This window comes from Telmatherina bonti (assembly GCF_933228915.1).
Source record: "Telmatherina bonti genome assembly, chromosome: 17".
In the NCBI taxonomy this organism is placed as follows: domain Eukaryota; kingdom Metazoa; phylum Chordata; class Actinopteri; order Atheriniformes; family Telmatherinidae; genus Telmatherina; species Telmatherina bonti.
The window spans coordinates 6,337,402-6,362,124 of NC_136615.1; the positions used below are offsets into that span (position 1 = coordinate 6,337,402).

Below are 24,723 nucleotides of genomic sequence, written 5' to 3' on the forward strand. Positions count from 1 at the left end.
CTCGGCTTCCGTCCAGCAGGTGGCGCCAGCGTGTTTGTATGCGGATTAGAAACAAACGACAAAACTTCATGAGAAACATGTATGTGTATACCCTGCATACTCTCTTGATGTACCACAGAATGTGATCAGACAAATCAATCGAAACAACTTCAATTTTATATGGAAAAATAGACATCACTATATAAGGAAAAATGACATTGTCAAATCGTTAGAGGAAGGTGGACTAAATGCTATTGATTTTGATCCAATGAATGGGGTTCTAAAATTAAGGTGGTTACAAAATTTTATTATCCATATGGATACTCTATGGTTTAATCTCCCTTCTAAAATATTTTCTAGTCTAGGTGGCATCCAATTTCTTCTAAAATGTGATTTTGAACTATCTAAACTCCCCTTAAAACTTTCCAAATTTCATGAACAAGTCCTACAATACTGGAAATTAATATACAAACATAACTTTACGCCTCATGACACGCCAATATGGAACAACAGATATATCCTTATTAAGAAAAAATCTTTTTATTTTAAAGACTGGAATGAACAAGGAGTGTGGTCGGTATTGCACTTAATGGATGATAGGGGGAATTTTCTTAGCCTTGCTGATTTCAGCCGTAAATTTCAAATTGTTTGCTCAGCCCAACAATTCTCCAATGTCATTAATGCAATCCCACAAGCCCTTGTCCACACCATAAAAGGTTCTCTTTTGTATACACAATTTTGCCCTCGCTTGTATAATCTAACTATTCAAGGCTGCCCTTTTGTGGATAAAAAGTGTAACAACAAATTTCTCAGAACAACGCTAACTCATGAATGCTTCCCCTTACCTCTTAGGAGACGGAATTTAGTGGAAGCTTTTACCAGTCAAAAAATTAAAAAGGTTAGCTGTGATTATATCAAGTTCCCTATCAATTTCAAAGCAAAAGAAATACATTTTAAAACCATAAATAATATCTATCCTTGTTCTTAAACTCCAAATTTAACTTTGGCGACAACAAGTGTGTATTTTGTGACAACAATATTGAAACCTTGGAACATTTGTTCTTTGACTGTACTTTTACTAAAATTTTCTGGGACTGCTTTGGCATATGGGGGGTTCATAATGATTTAATTGTCTCTTCTCTAAATTATACTGATATTCAGTTTGGTCTTGGCTTAGAAAACAAAGATAAAAATTTCACTATCAATAACCTGATCATTTTAGCAAAATCTTTTATACATAAGTGTAAATTTGGTAATGCTAAACCATTTTTTGTGGTCTTTTTGAAAGAAGTTGGCTGTCTTGCAGCATCTTTAAAACTCTGTAAAACTAAAAAGGCACTGTGGCTTTATGATAATTTAATGAGTCTATCTCTTGACCCTGTACCACCATGAAGAATTGGCTTTCACTTTGCTCTTTTTTTATGTTTGTCTGTTTTGATTTCTTTTTATATGTTCTGCACAATAGGCTGTTCTTTTGTACAAAGATGTCTTGTATGCCTGCAAGCTTTCTGATATCAATTAAAAAAACAAAAAACAAACAAAAAACATGTATGTATATTAATAAATTATACAAATGAAACAACACACACACACACATATATATATATATATATATATATATATATATATATATATATATATATATATATATATATATATATATATATATATATATATATATAAAAAATACTGATTCAGTCATGTGATGGTAAGCATGCGCTAAGCAAAGGTCTACGATTCTGATGGGTATCCAAAACTAATAAAACACCTGGAAAAAAAAAAAGGTGCGTTTCTCCTAATTTGGGCAGGTGTGCGCGCGCAGCGCAATCAGCGGCGCCGCAGATCAGCTGCGTCAAATTTCGGCCAATGAAGTGGCTCGTGACTTCAAAGAAAAGCGCGGTTGTCGCGCGAGCTGCCAGTTTAGTTCACAAGCGTTTGCCCGCTCATCACCCCGAAGACGCTGAAAACGATGAAGGTAAGAAAGATAGATTTAATTTGGGCTGAATGTTGAAGGAGCTCGCACCTGTTACGGTACGCGTGCGGTGCGGCTTACGCAGTTTTATTTATCTATTTTATTTTAACTTTATTTGAAACTCGAGGCTTCACATTAAAAATGGGGGAAAATATTCAACTTTAACTTTGAATGTAGTTATAAATGTGAAAACTTAGTTTGCGCGTGGGGTAAACACGGATAAAATGCGACCAAACAAATGAAATTCAACATGAAATATCTTTAAAGGTAACGGAGAAACGAGCTCAGACCTGAGGTTTGTGGTTTATTCTGTGACGCAGCTTAAGAAAAGTGACTGAATTTATTTTCATGAACGCGCAGAGCTCAAACTGCGGTTTTACCTGCTGCGACACCTGATGGAGATGAAATGCTTAATGACTAGAGCCAGGTGTGTTGGCGCAGCGAGGCGGAGTTTGAGATGCCGGTGCTCTTTGAAGTGCACGTGACGTGGGCGGCCTCGTTTATCTTTAACCGCTGACGTGGCTGTCTCTCGCTGCCACCCACCGGCCAGTCTGTGGAACTGCAGCAACATTCATAAAAACTAAATCTATTTTTGAACGCTGGCGCGTGGGAGGCTCACGTGATGCGTACAGTGGTTTACGCTTCTTAAACTTAAGAAAAATAAGTAATTTTTACTAAAAAATAACATGTTGGTGAGCTGTGTGGAAGACAGTGTTAACTTTTTATTATAATCAGAAGTGTTGCAGCAGATAAATGTCTTAAACCTGCACCTCAAGGACCGGAGCTCATCCTGCTGATTTCCAAGCATGAGACTCTGAACTCATTTATCTTTAATGGGTTAAGTGTTTGTTAAATTTAAATGCAAAACAGAGTTTTAATGTTTGTTCTGGTTCCCATTGGCAGGATGGAACGTGGACGGCGCCTGATGACGGGCAGGAGGAGGAGACAAGCTTCAGAAACCAAGTTTAAAGGTGCGGACATCCTGACCTAAACATGATTTAATAAAAATTTCAAAAGCTGTTTTGACTAAAAATGACCATGATTAAGGTTTTTATCAACTTGTATTTTGCATAAAATCAGAATCTGCCTGAAGTTTTGAAGAGGTTGCTGTCAACTTCTCCAGGACATTATGTCAACAGATGTTTTAATGTTTCATGTTATTGGAAATGTCTTTGTGTTCCATCTTCAATGATGCGTTGTGTAACGTTCCAACCTCAAAACTCAGAAATCACACTTGACATTCAGACCATCTGCAGTTTTTCTGCTCGGAGGATCAGAGGATGTCGGCAGAGGACAGTCCTACGGCGGCTCTGACATCTCAGCAGTCCCAGGGGGAACATTTTACAGAAATTGGCCATTAAGATTCATCCTTTTTTTGAGAAACACCTAAAACTTGTGATGCCCTTCAGATTTGATCATGTAGTTTTGTCCAAAAGTTTCAGACCTGAAGATATGTTGAGCCTTGGGACAAGCATGGGAAACCTTCAGAATGTCTTGATGCACCATGGGGGGTGGAATGATCTGCATGAAGGGGCTGTAGTTCTGTCCAACATAAGAAGCTGGATGATTCATATGGTGTTAAAGTGGAAGCCATGCTGAATTAGTGTTCAGATGATGCCTGTGACCTGGAAGCTTGAGCCAAACCGTGTTTTCTCCACGCTTAAAACGAGGGCAGTCCATTTTTGATCTCAGCTGGAGGAGGTGGAAACGGGAATATCTGAATGAGGATTCTCGTGGTTGTGGACTCTTCAGCTCTGTCGGTTTCAGGGTTTTTGGAGGGTTTTTCCAGACAAACGAGGACTTGTGCATCATGTGAGGTTGCAGGAAAAGCAACTATCTGGTTTATCATGGCTCCAAAGAGATGAATTTCTTTTAAACCTGTGTTAAATCTTTTCCATTTCAGGAAAATCCTCCAGGTTTGGAACAAGGATTTGATTCATTGTTTCTGTCTCTCCTCCAGGTTGATTGATTGATGGGAAGATCTTCAACCAGTAAGTCTTGGGTTTTTCTAACTTGGCCGCCGTGCCGTCTTTTCTTCTTCATGGCCTCTCTGCCTGGTCTGTTCTGAAGGTGCCTTCTTACTCAGATTTGTAATTGTTACCCGGAGACGACACAAACTTTCTCCCGTTTGAAATTCTTTAAAATCCACTTGGATCAAACGTCACAATGAGGCCTGAATCTGTTTCTGCTGTAAACTAACGTTTGCTCCCGCAGGAAGATCAACAACCTGTAAGTCTAATTTTTTATTATCTCTAAGGAAAAAAAGGTATAATCACGTATTATAATATACGGCGTGTTTATTCTATTTCACTTATGCATAAACTGTATGTATTCTGGAACAAAACGAACTGTAAAACATTCCATGTTCACACTGAGTTATGTTTGCTTCCACTATCACTTTATCAATCGGTTGCGACGTCTTCGTTTTAAAAAAAATTCAATCCTTTGGAGTTGACAGCTTGACTGGTCAACACTGAACTGGATTGAATGGGATTGTTTAGTTGGCTTTGTCAGGAAGTGTTTGTGCAAATAAAGTTGAATTGAATTAAATCTGTGGTTTGTCATTTGTGTGGAAATGTTTCCACTGAAGGTAGGTGTCACTAACAAACTCTTTACAGGGTGTTTCATCAAAGGTAGGAATAACCAACTTTTCACAGGGTTCATCTCAAGTTCTTCGTTTCAACTCATCAGAGATGGCCGTCATCACAAGCTTAATCAGGATGTGTTGCGCGTGTTCGTACGTTAATCTCGCGTAGGTTCTGGAGACTCTCAAAGGTCAGTACCTGGTTTGTCTGGCCGCCGTGCCGCTCTCTCTCTCTGCCACACACACACACACACACACACACACACACACACACACACACACACACACACACACACACACACACCTGGCCGCCGTGCCGCTCTCTCTCTCTCTCTGCCCCCCACACACACACACACACACACACACACACACACACACACACACCTGGCCGCCGTGCCGCTCTCTCTCTCTCTCTCTCTCTCTCTCTCTGCCACACACACACACCTGGCCGCCGTGCCTCTCTCTCTCTCTGCCACACACACACACCTGGCTGCCGTGCCTCTCTCTCTCTCTGCCACACACACACACCTGGCTGCCGTGCCGCTCTCTCTCTCTCTCTCTCTCTCTCTCTCTGCCACACACACACACCTGGCTGCCGTGCCGCTCTCTCTCTCTCTCTCTCTCTCTGCCACACACACACACCTGGCTGCCGTGCCGCTCTCTCTCTCTCTGCCACACACACACACCTGGCTGCCGTGCCGCTCTCTCTCTCTCTGCCACACACACACACACACACACCTGGCTGCCGTGCCGCTCTCTCTCTCTCTCTCTCTCTCTGCCACACACACACACCTGGCCGCCGTGCCTCTCTCTCTCTCTCTGCCACACACACACACCTGGCCGCCGTGCCCTAAACTTTCTTGGCCGCCGTGCCTCTTGTGTTGATGGTTTACTGTTTGTCTTTGCATTTGATGTCATGTGTTAACCTGTATTTTCTCCCCTCACCGGTAGTCCGTTGCATTCCGTTTTTTTTTTTTTTTCTCTCACATCACTGAATATTGTTTGAAACTGTTGCATTTGTTCAGGCCTCATTGTGACGAAGGCACCTTCAGTTTCTCCTCGTTCCCGGTTGCCGTGCCGGACTCTGATCTCTTCCATCTGAAGAGAGGACCATGCCTCCCTTCAGATGTTTCCTCCTGTGCTTTCTGACCAAATTAAACCCTGAAGTAGACTTGTGGTGGTGACTTTTGTTTAATGGTTAAATGTTTGGTCAGGGTTGGATTTGGTCCAGTATCCAAAGGTTTTAGATGCTCACCTGCTGGAAGATAAGTGAGTTTGGTGGATAATTATATTAACTAAGATGTGAGGCATGGTCTATGTAGATTTAACGCTTAAAGCAGTATGAGTCAATTCTATCTAGCATAAAAGTCCAGGTTTAGTCAACTTTTCCAGAAGATATAACCTGATTTTTATCCCAGAATCTCCTTTAGACTTGGACTGTTCCAGGTCTTTCTGGGTGATTCGTGTGGATGGTGTTATGGAATCAGAGGTTGTCAGATATTTTGGTCCTTTATCCTTAGTGCTGGTTTGGTTAACTAGGTTTAGTTATGTTGACCCTTTGAGCTTCTAAAACCTTTAAATCATTTAAACCAGTGGGGACTGTAATCTGGCCCCACTGAATGGTGTCCTGACAGCTTTGTCTAAATATTAAATCATTCATACCCACAAGGTCTGAATGCTTAAGTTGGACACCACGAGTTGGAAATTTAAATGATCCCAACTAAACTGAGTAGCTATTGGATCACTTTTTGAATCAAACTGAACTAAATGGCTCCTAAAGATTCAACACAATTGAACACAAACTAAACATTTGAATTATTTTCCACATTAAGCTTTTTAATTATCCAGATGTTCAGTGTGCTCCATATGAAAACCAGATGCAGGATGGCCCAAGTCCAGTTTCTATTGTTGCACACGAGAAGCATCATAAAAAGATTTGGTAGAGGAAAAAACACTTTAAAGTGTTAAACTGGCATGAAAGTTGCTTTTTCAGCCAGCTGAATCTTAATTTTAATTTTTCCCTCAAAGAAACAAATTGTCTGTTTAAAAGATGTTCCCTCTAAATGGGAATTATCAAAATCTAAAATGTAAAACCAACGCAGGCGTTGGACTGCATGAAAGTCAAAGCAGCAGATGACCTACTTGGGTGTTTGAAGCGGAGTTGCAAAAAGAAGCTAAACTCAGTCACTGTCAAAAAAACAAAACAAAAAAAACCTGATATTAAAGCTGCACCAACTGAGATGCTGAGGGGAAATTGTCCAGTTTTATCCAAAGCTGGATTTTAATTGATGCTAATCTAAATTGGCTTTTGCTACCAAAAGCCACCAGCGGATTTACATAAATACTTGATCATTCCCAGCCATTTAAATACTATATCTAGTGATTTTCCTGAAAATGTTTTAACTTCTGCAGGCAATAAAACTGAATTTACAGCCCTGTTATTTTGTCTCAAGAGACAAAAGTGAATTTCATCCCTCATCCAATTCCAGTGGAAACTGAAACGATATGTGAACTCTGCAGAAACTCATGGATAACCGGCTCTGTAGAAAAGACTGAAAAGGTTTAAATTGTCAGAGCAGGTAGTAAAAGATGAGCTGCTTTTAAATCTAAATTTAAATGTTTTAAATTAAATGAACTGAAATAAAAACCTGCTCATTGACAGTCCACCACTTAACCTGAGTGGACACTATCTTTTCACTGCATATCAAAATTAAACGCATCTGATACGAACCAGAAAACTCTTACCTGCTCGCATGTAAAAATGTGAAATGCAGCTCAATAACCCAAACTTGGTTAAACTCAAAACCAAAAATAGTCACAGCTGGAATTTGTAAGTTCATTCTTAAAGCACTCAAAAAAATGTAACTAGTTAATTACCAAACTCAATCCATGTCCCCTGTCTGTCTGGTGATGGTTTAGTCTTCACTGGTGTCCTGAATGTATGGTCCCTGTTTGTCTGTGTGTGTGTGTGTGTGTGTGTGTGTGTGTGTGTTTTTTTGTTTTTTTTTTTAATTATAAAATTCAATTTATTTTAAACTTTTGTGGGATGTTTAAAATGTGTTGGTTTTTTTTAAACATACTGTGGTTATTGCTGTTCAAACTTGAAGGATTTTATGAATGTATATAAAAATGTAAATTTTAATGGCTTTTTGTCTGTGGTCAGTCATCACTGCCTCCATCTTTAAGGCATTAAATTTAATTACGGGTTGGTGTCACACTGCCATGTTTATTCCTGCGTTGTCCCATTTAAGTTTTTAGTCTCTTAGCTTGAGTTTTGGGAGGCCTCCCAGCAGGGGGTTTAAATCTCACCCCTGCAGACATGTTTTAGATTGCGTGTGAAGAGCCTATAAGACTTAATGGCGTTAGCTTTACAGTCGGTGGCGTTACATGATACCAGTGCCTTGGAGCTCTGGAGGGAGTAAACCTGGCAGAGGGAGACTGAGCTGTAGTGACCTGAACAGGGCTGAATATCTGGTTTGGGTAAATTTACCCATTAATTTTCCTCCAGTGATGCTGACCATAGTCATAAGATCTGACGACTTGATTTAACCTTAATATATTTCAAACTCTGTTAGGAGGAAACTTTGAGGCATGTGAGAATGAGTTAACTGTAGTTGTTACTCACATGGTAGATTTAAACTGTCCTGACAAATGTGAACTTGACAAGTTCTTAATACAGCAAAGCATTGTTTGAAGGGAAGCACAGTGATTTACTAGGAAGAACTGCTGGAAGAAATTACCATCAGCGAATGAGGAGTAGCTGCTTCTAATTTCTGGGAGTCTAAAAATCATCTGGAGGAAAATCTAGCTGGATTACATCATGCCACAGCTTTCTAGTACAAATTGGAAGAAATGGAAAACCAAACGTGGGATGGATGCAGAAAATGGAACAAATGTAGGAAGACAAAATCCACTTGATGGCATCCGTAAGAAGATTTTGCTGTGTGAAGAGGAAAAGGACCAACACTGTGCACGTTAAAGATCCTGCAGCAAGATTGAGCTTCCCAAACCAAACTCCCTCCTCTCCCTGGTTACATCTAGCAGTCCTGTCCATGAAAACCACAAGCAGGATTGGTGGCGAGGGATGGTCTTAACAGAGTCCACCATACACTGAGCGAGTTCAACTTTGTGCAGAGAATGTGAATACAGCTCTTACTTTGGGCCGGCGGGAACCCGATGGGCTGCAACGACGACTCCGGTGTCCCTTACTTCTGGAGCATCCCTGCATGATCCTTGGAAGGACACGATTGTAGGCTTTCTCAGTCTGCAGAGCCCATGTGGACTACATGGTCAAACTCTAGTGACCTCCCTGAGCAACTCTGCAAGGGTGACGGTCTGGTTCACCGATTCACAGGCTGGGTGAAACCCACACTGCCTCAGTCTGAGGTTCGACATCAGCCAGAGCCTCCTTTCTGTCACCCTGGAGTTGACTTCCCCTGGGAGGCTGAGAAGTGGGATCCTCCAGCTGCAGGACCAACACACTCGAGTCTCCTCTCTTGGAAGTGGGGACGACCACCTCAGTCTGCCACTCCACACGGGTTGTTCTGGAACGCCATGCAACACTGAAGAGGTGCATCATCTGAGACTGTTCCACTATCCAGAGCCCTCAGCATCTCAGGATCGTCCTCACCTGCCCCTGGTGCTGCATCTCCGGGTAGCTCAGCTACCTGGACAACCTCTTCCATGGTGATGGGCACATCTTCCCCTAAGCCTTCAACCTCTTCCTACTCAGTGGAAGATGGCCCCTGGCTCAAGACTATCCTCAGTGTTTCTTCTACTGTTGAACATCCCCAGTTCAGCTAAGCAGTCATCCACGGAGGCCAAAATCTAACTTGCATGAATCCTGCCTTCACTTTTGGAACCCTTGCATGGCTGATCAGAGTGCCTTTTAAGATGAATGTGAATTTGTCTTCTGTGGTTTGGCGAGTTCCTCCCATACGGGTATCAACTTCTGGAACCATTCATGCTGCAGCATTTTGGCCATTTGGTACCATCTTGCTGCTTTGGGTGACTCCTTGGACATCCAAGTTTGATGCAACTTGAGCATGATGGCTTGACTCCCTGTTCACATCCCACTTGTCTTCTGGTTGATGCTGCAGTCGGTACGCACCACCTTCTGCTTGCAGCTTTGAGCAACATCTCGTATTAAAGCTCTTTAGATAAGTTGAGTCCATGTTCCTGAGCCTCTAAAAACTTGCTGAATTATGTCCGGGCTTGTGTTGACCTCATTAAACCAATCCCCTCCCAGAAATTCCCATTTCACCCCAACTATGCGTTTGGGTTTACATTTTTTTTTTTTTTTTTTTTAATCCTAGATTTAACTTTTAGCCAAGTGATCAGTAAAAAGCTTTGTTCTTCTTGCTAAAGTGTCTGAAACGTACAACTACAAACTTGAAAGAATTACAAATCAAACTTTAGGGCTGACATGGGGTGGTATCAAATGTTCTTATGAACAACTTTCTGCTCAAATATGGTGTTTGATGGACAATGTGACTCCCACAGAAATCCAACAGAACACCTCTCGGGCTATGATTTGAGAGGCCATCCCCCTCAATCCCACCACTCCAGATGACTCCGTTGGTGCATGGGCTTTTACGTCTGCCAGGAGTACAGTGGAATTCCCAGGTATCTGTGCCACTAGGACACCACCTTCAGGGCTCTGGCTCACAGTTGCAAAAAGCAGTTGGACCCTTCTTCCCCACAATGATCGCTCAAATACCAAGGCATGTATCCTGGTGGTTTTTTTCCCTTCCATTGGGGGTGAGCCCACATGGTGGTGTCATGTTCTCCCAACTGAGTGCAGATGACTACTACGTGGTCTAATGGACTCTGGGGCCTTTTTAGGTCCTTGAGTTGCTCCAAGTCTGCCTCTCTAGCCTAATTCCCTGGGAAGACCACAAAAAGCCCTAATGATCCCAACACTGCCCTCAGGATTATGGGGGAGTTCAAACTCCTACCCCAAATGTGATTCTGCAGGGGCGTGTGATGGAGGTCTGATTTTGATTTGTAATGTCAGAAATGTGGTTGTGTGCTTTGGATTACTTGAATAGAAGGGCAGAGTGATAAACTGATAGCCATCTGAGTTAAATTTGACTGCTGGGCAGAAAGGGTAAACCCAAAAAGGTAGTGAGTGAACTGTGAATCTGGCAAAAGATAGTGTTCATGAGGTCTCAAACACCCCCCCCCCCCCCCCCCCCGAAATGTTTAAAGGCTGTAGACATGAATTCTGAACAGACCATTTTTCTGAGCTTTATACGAGACGTGGCTACCAACAGCTGCTACCAGAAGGTTCTGTGCCGATTAAAGCATCAACCAGAAGACATGAAAGTAGTATGCTAACAGGAAGTTAAGACATACTGCTCAAGGAATTACATCAGACGTTGACGTTTTCAGGGTCACTCAGAGCAGCAAGATGATACCAATGGCTAAAATGCTGCAGCATCCATGCTTCCAGAAGTTGATCTCTGGTATGGAAGGGATTCTTCCAACTTATAGAAAACTACTTCAGGTCAGCCTCAAGGGCACTCTAGTCAGCCTTTTGAGGGTTCTTAGAGGGAAGGCAGGATCCATCCCAGCTTAGATCTTGGCCTTAGTGGATTACTGCTGATCTGAACTGCAGATGTTGAACAGTGGGAGAACCACTGAGGAAAGTCTTGAGCCAGGGGCCATCTTCCACTGCGTAGGTAGAGTTTGAAGGCTTGGGGGAAGATGTGCCCATCACTGTGGAAGAGGTTGTCCAGGTAGCTGAGCTCCCTGGAGATGCAGCACCAGGGGCAGATGAGGACGATCCTGAGATGCTGAGGGCTCTGGATAGTGGAACAGTCTCAGATGATGCACCTCTTCCGTGTTGCATGGAGTTCCAGAACAACCCCTGTGGAGTGGCAGACTGAGGTGGTCGTCCCCACTTCCAAGAGAGGAGACTCGAGTGTGTTGGTCCTGCTGCTGGAGGATCCCACTTCTCAGCCTCCCAGGGGAAGTTTACACTAGAGTGATGGAAAGGAGACTCTTGCTGATGTTAACTCACTCTGGGTACTGTGGATTTTGTCCAGGTTGTGGATCAGTGGACCAGATCTGGCCTTTGCAAAGATGTTGAGAGGGGTCAAGAGGTCTTGACCACCTAGCCTGCATGGGCTTTGTGGATTTGTAGAAGGCTGACAGTCACGTTCCTCAGGGGATCATGCAGGGGGGCTGCAGGAGCAAGAGGTGCTGGAGTCATCACTGTGGCTCATCAGGTTCCTGTATGCCTGGAGCAGGAACCATGTTCACATTCTCTGCACAAGGTTGGACTGGTTCAGTGTGTTGGACTCTGTCAAGGCTATCCCTTGTCATCAATACTGTTTTTGGCTTTCATGGACCGGATGTTCAGACATGGTTAGGGAGAGCAGTGTTTGTTTTTGGGAACATCAGCCATATATCCCTGCTCCTTGCAAATGTGACTGACTTCCTTAGTAAGATCTGAAGCTCTTATTTGGGCAGTTGTTGGCAGTGGGAAGAAGGCCAGAAGAGCTATCTTTGAAGACCTTGGTTCCAAATCAGAGAATGAAGTGATCCTCCTGGGTTTGGGATGGGTAATCACTGGAGGTGGAATTCAAGCATCTCTGGATCACTATTCGTGGATGGAGTGAGGGATGAATGGATGAATTGAGGCTCCTTTTTGGAGGATGACTGGGCTTACCCTAAGCAAATGTGGAGCAGACTCATCAGGAGATGGCTTGACATGGAGATCCTGGACCACCTCAATGGAAATGGCTTAGCAGAGCATCTAATTGGGATGATTTCTGGTTGATCAAGATGTTTTCTAGGAATGTGCTTCTGTAGACAGGGACAGATAGGTCTTTCTGTAGAGGATGTACATTTCTTTCTGGCTCTAGAATGGCTTGGATGTGGCTTCTCTAGAGCTCCTTCTGGTGGACCAGGAGGAGCTGTAGAGAAGGACATCCAGGTCAGTAGGTGCAGCAGTTTCCAGGAAGACCAACATGAGATGGTGCCAGCCTGAAGCTTCTTCCTGGATGGCCTGTGGGGAGTGTTGAGCGTTTTATCCGAGATCTCATCTTGCAAACAGCAGATAACCACGTGAGTATGAAAGCTGTTGTAACCCCAGGAATCCACTGAATGCAGAGGCGTTGTGGAAGCGGAGCAGGTGCACTGAGCTTCCCGCCTGACATCCTGTTTAACTAGCAGTTTCAGAGCGTACATCTGTGACGTGGTTCACATGATTGTGTAATTGCACAAAATGGCTGGTGTAGGCCTACTTTAACACTGTTTTTATAAAGCATTTTAAGTGAATAGTAAACCAGCAAATGCTGCTCTTTATTAATAGTGGGGGATGTGTGGTGTCAAAACAGGCTTCAAAACTGTGCAGCTTTCCTCCAATGTAAAAGCACGTTTTCCACAGTCATTTATAAAGTAAAACCATTTCGCACCTACGGCTTGGTGCCGGTGATGAAATGTTTCAGAGTAAAATGCATCTGAAGTGGACATGTAGTTCTGGCAAAATCCACCAGATCCACTGGTTATCAGCTGATCTGCCTGAATGATCCATTCTGCTATGGATTGACCAGGTTTCAAAACGGCAAAAATAGAGTTGTATTTTAGGGAAGCAGCAGCAGCACTTCTGGGATGCTTTAACGCACCGCAGCATACCTTGTAAAACCAGTTTTTGTGTTTTTTTTGTTTTGTTTTTTTTAACTTGTTGCCGCAATCAGCTGCAAAGGCACAGCACAGTGCTTCTGCATTCAGTGGATCCCCGGCATAACTACATGACACAAATTTAACGTGTAAGACACAAACCTTCTGGATTTTCAAATTTCCATTTTACATCTCGACTTGTATCCATAAATCAGTGAAATTAAATTTTCAGGAAGCTGATTCATCTCCCATGTTGGCCAGAGTGTAGATGAGGTTTCACCATGACTGTCGTGTCTGAAGGTCATCAGGATTACCTGAATTTAAGGTGAGTTTGCATTAGTCTATTTAATACCTGGTACTGAAAATTTAAAACTTTGCTCTAGTGGCACAATTTTCCTTCAGATCAGCAGTGTATCAAGCTTTTAGCACAGGTGAGACCACTGCAGGTTCTGCATGAAAGTACATTAAAGAAGCTCAAATAGATTAAAAGAAATGTTTGAGTTTTTATTAGTGTTGAAGTTTATTCTTTGAAAATAAAACCTAAATGCTGACTCCACGTGTGGTTCAGACTCTGGGATCGGAAAGTAGACTTGACCCTGATGACCTGGAGGTCCTGATTTTTGTACATAAACCAGTGTTTTAACAAAGCAGGATTTTGAAGTAGATTCTTTGACGGGTCAGTGTAAAGATCTGACTGGAGTTTTAATCCAGGTTCCTTGTCTGAGAACTGGAGAAACATTCTGGATTAACTGCATCTGTCTGGACCTTTTTTTTTTTTTTTTTTTTAGGGAGGACAGGGATACAGTAGTCTGGTCTACTGAAGATAAATGCAGAAATCTGGCCGGGATATGAGTCCTTTAACTTAACTTTGCTTTTTGATGAACATTCAGTTGTAAATTTGATCAATGCCTGTGATCTAAGTTTGGATCAGACTGTAGTCTCCTGGTGAGATGGTTTTAACTTTCTCTCCAATCTGAGGCAGTGGGAGCATGAAGATGTTGAACAGCAGTGGTCCCAAAATAGAGCCTTTGATAACTTCCAGGTTATTTTGGTTCGCTCAGATTTATAACTAAATCTGAGCTAAATGTAAATTATTGGTGAGACAGCAAGTAGTCTTTCACAAGACTAAAACAAGTTAACCGCAATGTCAAAGTCCTTCCCAGTTTTCCAGCCGGTCTAGTAAAATGACCTTTTCATTGTTCATGTATCTATAAGGCATTTCTTAACGTGCAGGTTTTACAGGCTGTATGTTGTGCTGACACCTGATGACTGTTTATCTGTGTGGGAGTAACTACTCTACTGTGTTTCCAGAGAAGCGGAGGCATGAGGAGGAAAGGTCGGGAGAACTGGAGTTCGTGTGGCAGACCGAAGAAACTGTTGCCCTGAGCTGAAGTGGAGGCACTGTGGCGGGTGGGTGCTGCTCGCAGCTTATAGTGCTGCCGGCAGTGAAGACAGCTGAGTAGGAGAGGGATGATGCTGGTTAGGAGGGGAGGCTGGATGCCTCCTTTAGGTAGTTAGGGACTGGGGATTAGTGAGTGCCTGGCCTGCATGTCACCAAGCTTCGTCCATTTTGGTGACTGCCGCCACACAAGACTCCGTCCAGCCTGCAAATCAGCTCAGCCTTGCTTTCAGTGGTTAATCCCGACCAGTCGTGGCACCTTCCAGCCCTGTGGGAGACCCCAGAGGGGAAGGGGTCTAGTCCCCACACCAGGGCGCAGGGTAAGGCTAAAAAAATTGTCTGCATGCATGTATTGTTTCAAAGTGCAAAGAACTCATTTTAAGTTTAAAACGAACTGACCTTGTCTTGCTCATTAAAGCAGCTGGTTGGTCAGTACTCTGCATATTTATAGCAACACCAGTGTATTCTGACCTGACTATGCTTGTGGGGTCCTTAAAGGATGCTGTAATGAATCCTCCGGTGCACTGCACCTGCTACTGGGCAGTTTATCCTGTGCTTCTAAGTGACTTCTCTGTTTGCAGTGTTGGTGTGCAGAATTGTGGCGTTGCAGCCTGGTCCGCGAGGTGTCCTTCCTGGCCTGCCGTCCATCTTTAGTTTGCCATTTATTCTAATAAAGATGTATATTTTTGTACTCTGGACCTGTCTGGTTGGTGCTTTTTCTTTCTGATACCAGATCAGACTGGATAAACAAAGATGTTGGCTGCAGTGTTTTAAAGAAAATATTTGAACATTTAGACTTAGTCTTTATTTTATTTCACATTGGAGAAATTAGCTTGTTGCAGCAGCTCTTTATACTGGATAAGGTTCATGTAGCAGAAAGAGATGAACATGCATCACAGCAAATCCAAATAGTGTGAAGTGTTTAAGGAAGAAAAAAAACCCTCAGATTGTGTATAACAAATACAATAGAAATATGGTACAACATGGAAAAGAGATAACTGTACAGATGAGTTGTACATAGGAGATTTATTTGGACCTAATGGACTCTACTTTACCCTGCAGTTATGCATGTTTGGATTTTAAACGAGGATAGTTTCAGATTTAAGATCCATATTAAAATAAGGACCACAAACCCTTTCAAATATTCACCTGGAAGCAGAAAATGTCTGTGCATCAGTGTCACGTGAAAGTACAGAAACACCGTAAGGATCTTTCTTGTGCTTAAATCAGATGTGAGAGATTTAAGTTGAACACCTAAGATTTTAATCAGATTGCCATTAAATTTAAGCCAAGTATCCAGATCAGACATGAAGGCCGAAATGTGCTTGTCAGCTTTAAAGCACATTTCTACAGCAAATGTATGAACAGCAGTAGACATGCAGGGTTGTTTTTCTTTTTATGCAAATAAAATAATCCAGGCTTGCAAATATATGTACATGAAGCTTTTGCAAGATCTGGCTGGAGGAGATGGATCTGGAAATGTTGCAGAGAAACTTGACTATGTGCTGAGAATAAAGCATGAAGCATTCAGTTCTGGTCCCGACTCATTTCTGTGAATGTTTACCCACATGAGTCATGCATGTTATAATGGAGAGATTAAAGGATTATCTGTAATTTTGCCTGGTTTCATAATGTGATTATGGTATTTATCAAGAATGTGGCTGAAAAACCTAGTGAATGTGCTGCTTTAATTGGTGTGTGAAGAGCTGTAGGCTTCAGTTCAGCTTTTTAATTATCTGGAGAGTTTAACATGAAAAGCAGGAAGAAACTGCTTCAGAAAGGTAATTTAGGTGCAGTTTCCACCTCTGCAGGGCTGGCCCACGTTCAGGTCTCTCTCTGGGGCCCTTTGCTGCATGTCCTTCCCCATTTGAACCACCTTCACAACCAGCCTGCTGTTAAAGGGCACTGGAGCCCAAAAAACATTTTCAGAGAAGGTAATCCAGTTCTGTATAGAAATGTTTGTACAGTCCATATGGGACATTCTGCAGATAAAAGTGATGCAACAATGTAGAGAGAATTTTAGGCTCAGTAAAGATGTGGCTTTCTCACAGGAGAAGCAGATGTGTTTTCATGTGTAGACAGCAGCATAAGGAACTCCGAAGATGAAAACTTGCAGTTAACTGTTTAACATCCACTTATTACATGATTGTTTTACAATCTGGACTCTTGCTAAATTCAATTCAGCTTTGTGTACAGCACCACTTCACAACGTTTTCTCAGGACAAACCAATTCATAAATATACGAACTAATAAAAACTGATTGCATTGAATGTTGACTTCGATCCAATCCTCCATCCTGAGCTGCACGAGGCGACAGTGGGAAGGAAAAAACTCCCTTTTAACAGGAAGAAAACCTCCAGCAGAACCCGGCTCAGGGAGGGCAGCCATCTGCTGGACTATATATTAAAGTGATCCTGATCAATAGTTATCCTCTTTTATTTGGTTTCTGAAGGTCTTTCAACGTTTTTCTTTCGACATTTTATGCCTTGTCACTCATTTTCAGTCTGGTCTTTGTACCCGAAGAGGAGGAGGAAAGTTTTTAAGCCACTAAATTATCATTATCATCAATCATTAAAAGAAAGCAGCTTCCTGAAGGCAATAAACCATTTATCGCAACATAAAGTGGGAAACATTTTAATGATAATTTAGTCTGGAAATTTAATTTTAAACTGACTTTTTGTAGTCTGAAAACATTTGTTCCATGTTAGTTTAATCTGTGAAAACCAACAAAAAAATCAGACAGAAAGCAGGATTTTAGCTGTTTGCTTGTACATTCCAGCCTGGTAGCAGAATCTGGACATATGGTGGGCAAAATAAGAGTCTGTATTTAAAAAAAACCAAACAGGATATTTGGAGCTGAGAGGTGCATCTGGAACTTCAGCTGATCCATCTGCAGATGGCCAAAGCATCATCAGAAAAGGTCGCCATGGAAATATGGCTTTAAGAAGCCAAAAAAGGTGAGGTGTGTCACATGACACGTTAGCAAGGCTGGATTATCCAAGGGGCATTATGGGCACAGGCCGAGGGGCCCACACCCATTGGGGGCCCATGTGGAGCCCACGTAAGGGCATACACCGGTAGTTTGGAAATAAAAACAAAATGTATATAAAAGCAAGATACTTGTACCGCTGGCTGAGAGATGTTAGAAATGTCATTTCCTTGTGTATTTGAAATTTTTACAATGTTATGGTGTGGAACGGGGCCCCTGGAACACTCTCGGCCCAGGGCCTCGTGCACTTTTAATCCGGCCCTGCACATTAGTTTCTTTTCTCTGTACAGAGAAAAGACAAACATCCAAGGAGGTTTGGAAAGTCCTTCAAGAATTCTAGGAAAGTAATACTGAAGAATAAATAAACGAGGTGCCAGTCTAAAAGGTTCAGACTGATGAAGAATTAAGCTGCTCAGACAAAATATTCTTTCAACATCTCTATAAGAAACTGGTTTCCTTGATACTCCTATGTTTGTATTATGGTGCTTGGTTTGCAGATATTTGTGGTAATAATTAATGAATGAATGAAATTATCCTCACCGCTTAGTTCAATTTAGGGTTCGCGGGGAAGCTGGAGCCTATCCCTGCTGTCTTTGGCAGGGTACACCCTGGACAAGTTCGCCAGTCCATCGCAGGGCTGTGGTAATTTCATCAGTTATTAGTGAATTACTGCATCTTATAATGACCCTGATTAAGCAGATTATATTTAGCTTCTTCTTCTGTTGCCTTTGTTTGGTTGTTGTCCTTTCCTCACATTTAACTGGCTAATTTTTAAGTTTAAACATCGTTTTGAAGAATGTTAACTAAAATTAGTATCATTTTTTCTGTAATGCGCTCTGGTTTCGTAGATGGCGCTATTCACCATGTTGCTTGTTTGACCGCTTTAAGAAAAACCACAGAAGAAGACGGCTCGACGCCGATAAAAACAAAACGCTCTCAAATTAGCCGTAAAAATTTTTTAAAGCTGAACGTGTTTTAATCAATGAAACAGTTTATGCATATACACAGCTAAACTTCGGGTTGAACTACGTTAAACAAGCGCACGTGCTTTTGTTTCCCTTTCATTGTATTTGATCTCTGCTAGCTCTTAGCCTGCTAGCGAGGTTAGCTTCTGCTCGGGTTTTAGAGGCGCTTCAGTCAGAAACCAGGGTTATAAACACCTAAAAACATGTCAGAAGATTATGAATTCAGCGAAGACCCCAGCATGATGAGAATGGAGGAGGATGGAGAGGCCAACAGTGATGATCCGATGTCAGCGGCTGGGGACGGTGGCCTGATGGGGGGTGAGGCCGAGGGCTCCAGGATTGACGCCAGTAAAAATGAGGAGGATGAAGGGTGAGAAAACATCAGAGATGTTTAGATTAAAATATTACTTCTGTATGATAATAAACATTGTTCAAGTTGAAATATGAGTTGTCTGATCATAAACATTGTTTAGGTTAAAATATTAGTTCTGTCTGATGATAAACATTGTTTAGGTTAAAATATTAGTTCTGTCTGATCATAAACATTGTTAAGGTTAAAATATGAGCTCTGTCTGATCATAAACATTGTTTAGGTTAAAATATGAGCTCTGTCTGATCATAAACATTGTTTAGGTTAAAATATGAGTTCTGTCTGATAATAAACATTAATGATGGTGAAGCATTGCTGGGATGTATTATGTAACTATTATGGACCACAAACAGGGATTAGAAAGCTGGTTGAAAGAATTTTTTATGTTATTCACAAGATCAGCGTGCTGGCATTGAGTTTTAGATACAAATATTTGTTGATTTGACTATTTTAAATGACTCTCTAAATAAATTGAAAGTTTAAGAAACCAACAGAGGATATGATGGCTCTATTAGAACTAAGAGGTCTGAACACATTACACCAGTTTTAAAATCTTTATACTGGTTTCCAGTCAGATAGGGTCAAATAGTCCAGACCAGAGTCCAGACGAAACATGGAGAAGCGGCATTTAGCTGTTACGCTACAAACAAGTGGAACAAACTGCCAGAGGAGATTAAACTTTCACCAAATGTACAAACTTTTAAATCCAGGTTAAAAACATTTCTTTTCTCATGCGCCTATGCATGACATCTGCACAGTAGCTTTTAATTAATTCTGCTTTTAATTATTTTAATATAATTAATGATTTTATTGTGATTTTGTTATTTGTATTTTCTTTAAAAGCACAACAGAAAAAAGCATAAATGTTTCATGTAAAGCACTTTGAATTGTCTTGTACATGAAAGGTGCTATACAAATAAACTTACCTTGCCTATTATTGCAGTTTAATGGTTAAAAGACATTTCTGATTTTATTGAAGCCAGTTGAAAGAAACAAACTTTAATTTTAAAATATCTTTTTAAACGTAATAAATTAAACAATGATTCATTCAGCCCACACTGACCCTTTAATTTATTATGTTAAACACTGAGTTGTTATCGGTTGTGAATTTAACCCTTAATGCTGACACTTCAGTGACTGAAATGCATTTAATTAAGTTAGAAAAGGTCAAAGTTGAAGCCTGCTTAAACCAGAACTGGGTCTTTCTCTTAGACCTGACCACCGCTCTGCACATTTAGAACAGAGCCAGAGAAAAATCATAACTTTACGTGTGTTAAATATTCTGCTGCACGCTTTGCGTAGTTGCTTCCAGCCTGACACGATTCTCTTTTGCTGCTTCGCCACGTTTGTTTTGTCAACAGGAAAATGTTTGTCGGGGGTCTCAGCTGGGATACCACTAAGAAGGACCTGAAGGATTACTTTTCAAAGTTCGGGGAGGTCGTAGACTGCACGTTAAAACTGGACCCCTTGACTGGACGTTCGAGGGGATTCGGGTTTGTTCTCTTCAAAGACCCTGAAAGTGTTGAGAAGGTATTTTCCTGCTCGAATACATATTTACATTATTTTTATGTGTTGCATCATCAGTCAACAGTTCAAAACTAATTTGTGATCACTTATCAGATTAATTTTGCTTCTCTTTCTGTCTGTAAATCAAGGACCTCCAGCTCCTTGTGAGCTTCCGTCCTGCAGGTTTGCATGTTTTCCCACTGCAACACTTAAATCAGTGGGTCTTCGATAGGATGCGGAGCTGTTTATGTTGGTGAGGTGTGGTGCCTGGGGAAACATGTAAAACCTGCAGGGTTGTCGCTCACAGGGACCAGAGTTGGTCTGAAGTGTAAGTTGGATCAGACAAACTTGGTTTGCTGTCGTTTCCTTCTAAAAAACCGTCTTGTTTCCATATTTTTTCTCATTTTGTCGGCCAGCTGCCTGAAAATATTTGGATTTGAGCTGAAAAGATATGACAGACTGAACTAAGGCGACTTAATATTTGCTTTGGGCTCAGATAAGTCCTGGAGAATGTTCTGTGTGAGCAGTTTATCATTTATTCCATGATAAAGGTTGCCTCACAGAAGGAGCATAAACTCAATGGGAAGGTGATCGACCCTAAAAAAGCCAAGGCCATGAAGAGCAAGGAGCCCGTGAAGAAGATCTTTGTTGGTGGTCTGTCTCCAGACACCCCCGAGGAGAAAGTCAGAGAGTATTTTGGTGCCTTTGGAGAGGTTTGTCTTCATGTCTACAGATTCAGTCCAGCCTCGTCGGGCTTCTGTTTAACCTGCAGATTCATTTTCTTTGTTCAAATAATTCCAACATTAAATGTTTCTTTCATGGATGCGACCAGGTGGAGTCGATCGAACTCCCCATGGAAAACAAGACGAACAAACGGAGAGGCTTCTGCTTCATCACGTTTAAAGAGGAGGAGCCGGTGAAGCTGATCATGGAGAAGAAGTACCATAATATCGGACTGAGCAAGGTGCAGCAGTGTTTTACCTCGCTATGAAATACTAAACTATCATTCTGTAAAATGTCCTGGTGGTCATGTGGGTAAAATCTGATGTGTGGTTTGATTTGCTCCCTCAGTGTGAAATAAAGGTGGCCGTGTCTAAGGAGCAGTACCAGCAGCAGCAGTACTGGGGGGGCAGAGGGGGCTACTCGTCCCGGTCTCGAGGAAGAGGAGGTGGTGAGTTAGAAACCAGGCGTAGCTCCTAAAAACTGCAGTGGATTTAAACAAAATATTGCAGCTTAATGAACATCAGTAGCAACAGGCTGATGGAAACATGCAGGATTGTAGCAAATAAACTGATTTCCTGGTAAGAAGGGAATAAAAAATACAAATAAACATGAAACAGATTGATTTTGACAACATGAAAACTAACCATGATCACAGGTTTCATGCTGTTTCATTAAACACTTTCAAACTAAATCAAATCTTTATTTATAAAACAATTTCATAAACCACAAGGTATCCAAAGTGCTGTACAGGTTAATAAAATAAATCAACATTAAAAGCTTGAATAAAAACAGTTAAATAGACAAGATATATGACAAAACTAAAAGGGGGCCTGGTAGTTAAAAGCCAATTTAAAAAGATGATTTTAAAAGAGACTTACAACCACTTAAAGTCGTAGCAGACCTCACAGAAAGAAGGAGATTATTCCAGAATGATTAGACTAAAATGAAATAAAAACATATTAAAGTCCACAGTTATTCCCACTCATGTCAGTCAGGATTTAATCAGCAACAAACGTAATGAAGTCTGTGTTTCAGTCGCTTCAGAGCAGCGCTGCATTCCTCTCCTGGTTTCCTCCCAGTGGGGAAATTAACTGGGAGTTTTCACTGGTCAAAGGTGAATAAAGTCCAGTAAGAGCGCCACCTGGTGGCTGGTTGGACCAGTACGACCAGAGATGCAACGAAATGCTTCGTTTCCTGCCATACTGGGGTGAAACTGGTCCAGGAAACGAAATTGCTGATTGTGGTTGATTAAAAACAAAATAATTGTATAAAACTTATTCTTTGGCTCGTCATTTTTCCTGATTTAAATTAGGAAAAAAACAAGTCAGTAGCCAGACCATCATTCTGCTGCTATAATGCCCAAAGTAAACAGATCAATAAAAATGACAAAAATGTTTATAATGGATTAGTTTTATTTGTTTAAAAAAAAAAAAAAAAATTTAAACAAAAAATTGATTTTAAAATTGTGAAGCAAAAAAATCCAGATTTTTCTATTCGATTTTCTCACCCCTAGGAGTACAGATTAAGACCTGGTTAGGTCTCTAAAACCACCTCTTCGTAGCTTAAAGTCCGTTCAGCTGCTTATAAATAAAGTTTAGTTTGATGTTTTTTACCTTCATTCCCTCAACAGGAGTCTGAAGCTTCAAAACAAACTTTTCTTCCATCCCCACCTTGAGAAGCGTCTCTTAAACCATCTGACGTCTGTTTACCTGCAGGCCCCAGTCAGAACTGGAACCAGGGCTACGGAAACTACTGGAATCAAGGTTATGGGAATTATGGGAATTACGGTTACAGTAATCAAGGATACGGAGGATACGGAGGCTACGATTATTCTGGTTACAACAACTACTATGGATATGGTGACTACAACAGTGAGTCTGAGCAGAAATCCTCTTTTGTTTTTTTTTTCTTTTTATAAGTCGATGAAAATGATTGAAATGTTCCTCCTGTCTGTGATCGTAGATCAATCAGGTGGTTATGGAAAGTCTCCACGGCGTGGTGGTCACACCAACAGCTACAAGCCGTATTAAAGGGACGAACCCTCGTCTTCAAGCAGGTGTGTACTGACAAAAACAAACCTATCACTATAAACTTAATTTAGTTAAATTAACTTTGGTGTTTTTAATATTTTTTGCATTATTTCCTCATGTAAATTTCTTTTTCTCAGCACCCTCAAGTGCTTTACAGTAGTGGTAACATAGACGCTACGCTCTTGTGGCGATTATTTTTAACAGCCGGCCTTCTGCTGCCTCTTTTGCACCTTCTCTTTTTTTAACTGTAAAGTTAACAGGTAAAGTACTGCTACTACAGTAAATGGATGCCAAAGTTAAGGATGTGCAAGGAAACAGAAAAGGAAGTATGTTGTCTCCTAACTCTGACATACCTTGTTTGTACCTGCCAGCGGAGCTTCCTTGCAGGCCATGAGCTGACTCCCAGATACTCTCAGGGCCCGCTCAATGCGGACCGGGTACGAGAAGCATACGCTCTCGAATGCTGCCATTTGGTATGGTCTTACAACATCCTGTATCAGCATTTCTAAACTAAACAATATGGGGACACGTCCAGCTTTGTCATCTTTCTTTCCATTTTAATTTGGTTGCAACTGTTTTGTAATGTAAAACTTAAAATATACACATGTAATTGTCATTTTTTACAGGCCCTTACTCCCCCACAAGTAATGATTTATAAATATGAGAAAATAACTATTTGCTTTTCAAAGGATACAAACAGCTTTCTCTGGACTTTCCAGTTCCTAATGTAAACGTATGCATTCCTAATCTTTACCTAAAATGCTTGTTTCTTTATTTAGCCAGTAGTCCATGAGCTTAAACCTGCTTCGTGTTGGGGGATAAAGTGCTTTATTTGTGTAATTGTACTCTTCTGTTTGTGTTACTGACAGCGATGGAAAAGACTCCTCATTTTCCTCTTACAACAAAGAATCAAAGTGTCGCTACATTTCCAGAATTTTGCATGTTAATGCTTCCTTTAATGTGTATTTTTTGAAGGTTTCTTCCATTTTTTTGTAGTATTTTTGGCTTTAACTTCCTCAGTTTATGTCACTTCCAGATCTCTAGTTTAACTTTCGGACTTTTTAAGATGTAAAATGTTAAAATAATTTGTTTTTTCTTACTGTTTTTAATTATTGGACATTAAAAACACGGGGATTCCTAATTTTGTCTTTGTGATTGGCCGGTTTGTCGTTCGTCTGCAGCTGATTTGCTTCTTTTTGTTTCCCGCAGGCGTCAGTGATGAACGTCTGCTGTGCGCTGGTGGAGCGTTGGCCAGAGAGATGATCCAACACAGTTCACATAGCTAGTTGTAATAACGTTGACCGAGACTGCTATGACCTCCAGTCAGCTTCCTCTATATTTACAACAGGATTTCCTTTCAGTTAGATTGCTTCACACTTTGTTCCTCGTCTTTTTTTGTATTTAAATGCTAATTGTGAGTTGCTTCATTTATTCCTTTTAGCCAAAATGTTCAGTTTATTTGAACAAAACCTTCATTTCTGGTTCTGTGGCAGCAAATAAAGAAGTTCCTCTCTTCATCGGTCATATGATACATGTTATTACAGAGATTAACAGACATAAACATCAGATATATACACG

At 41.2% G+C, this 24,723-nt stretch overlaps 1 protein-coding gene across 1 annotated transcript; it reads left to right on the plus strand.

The window, feature by feature from the left end:
- Nucleotides 1–18,443: 18,443 nt before the first annotated feature.
- On the plus strand, nt 18,444–24,660 carry hnrnpd (heterogeneous nuclear ribonucleoprotein D). The gene is made up of 8 exons (XM_079256744.1): nt 18,444–18,886; nt 20,248–20,416; nt 20,944–21,105; nt 21,225–21,356; nt 21,464–21,563; nt 22,831–22,986; nt 23,078–23,171; nt 24,355–24,660. The coding sequence occupies exons 1-7, from the start codon at nt 18,720–18,722 to the stop codon at nt 23,143–23,145; spliced, it is 954 nt and encodes a 317-aa protein (XP_079112870.1). The 5' UTR covers nt 18,444–18,719; the 3' UTR covers nt 23,146–23,171; nt 24,355–24,660.
- Nucleotides 24,661–24,723: the final 63 nt, after the last annotated feature.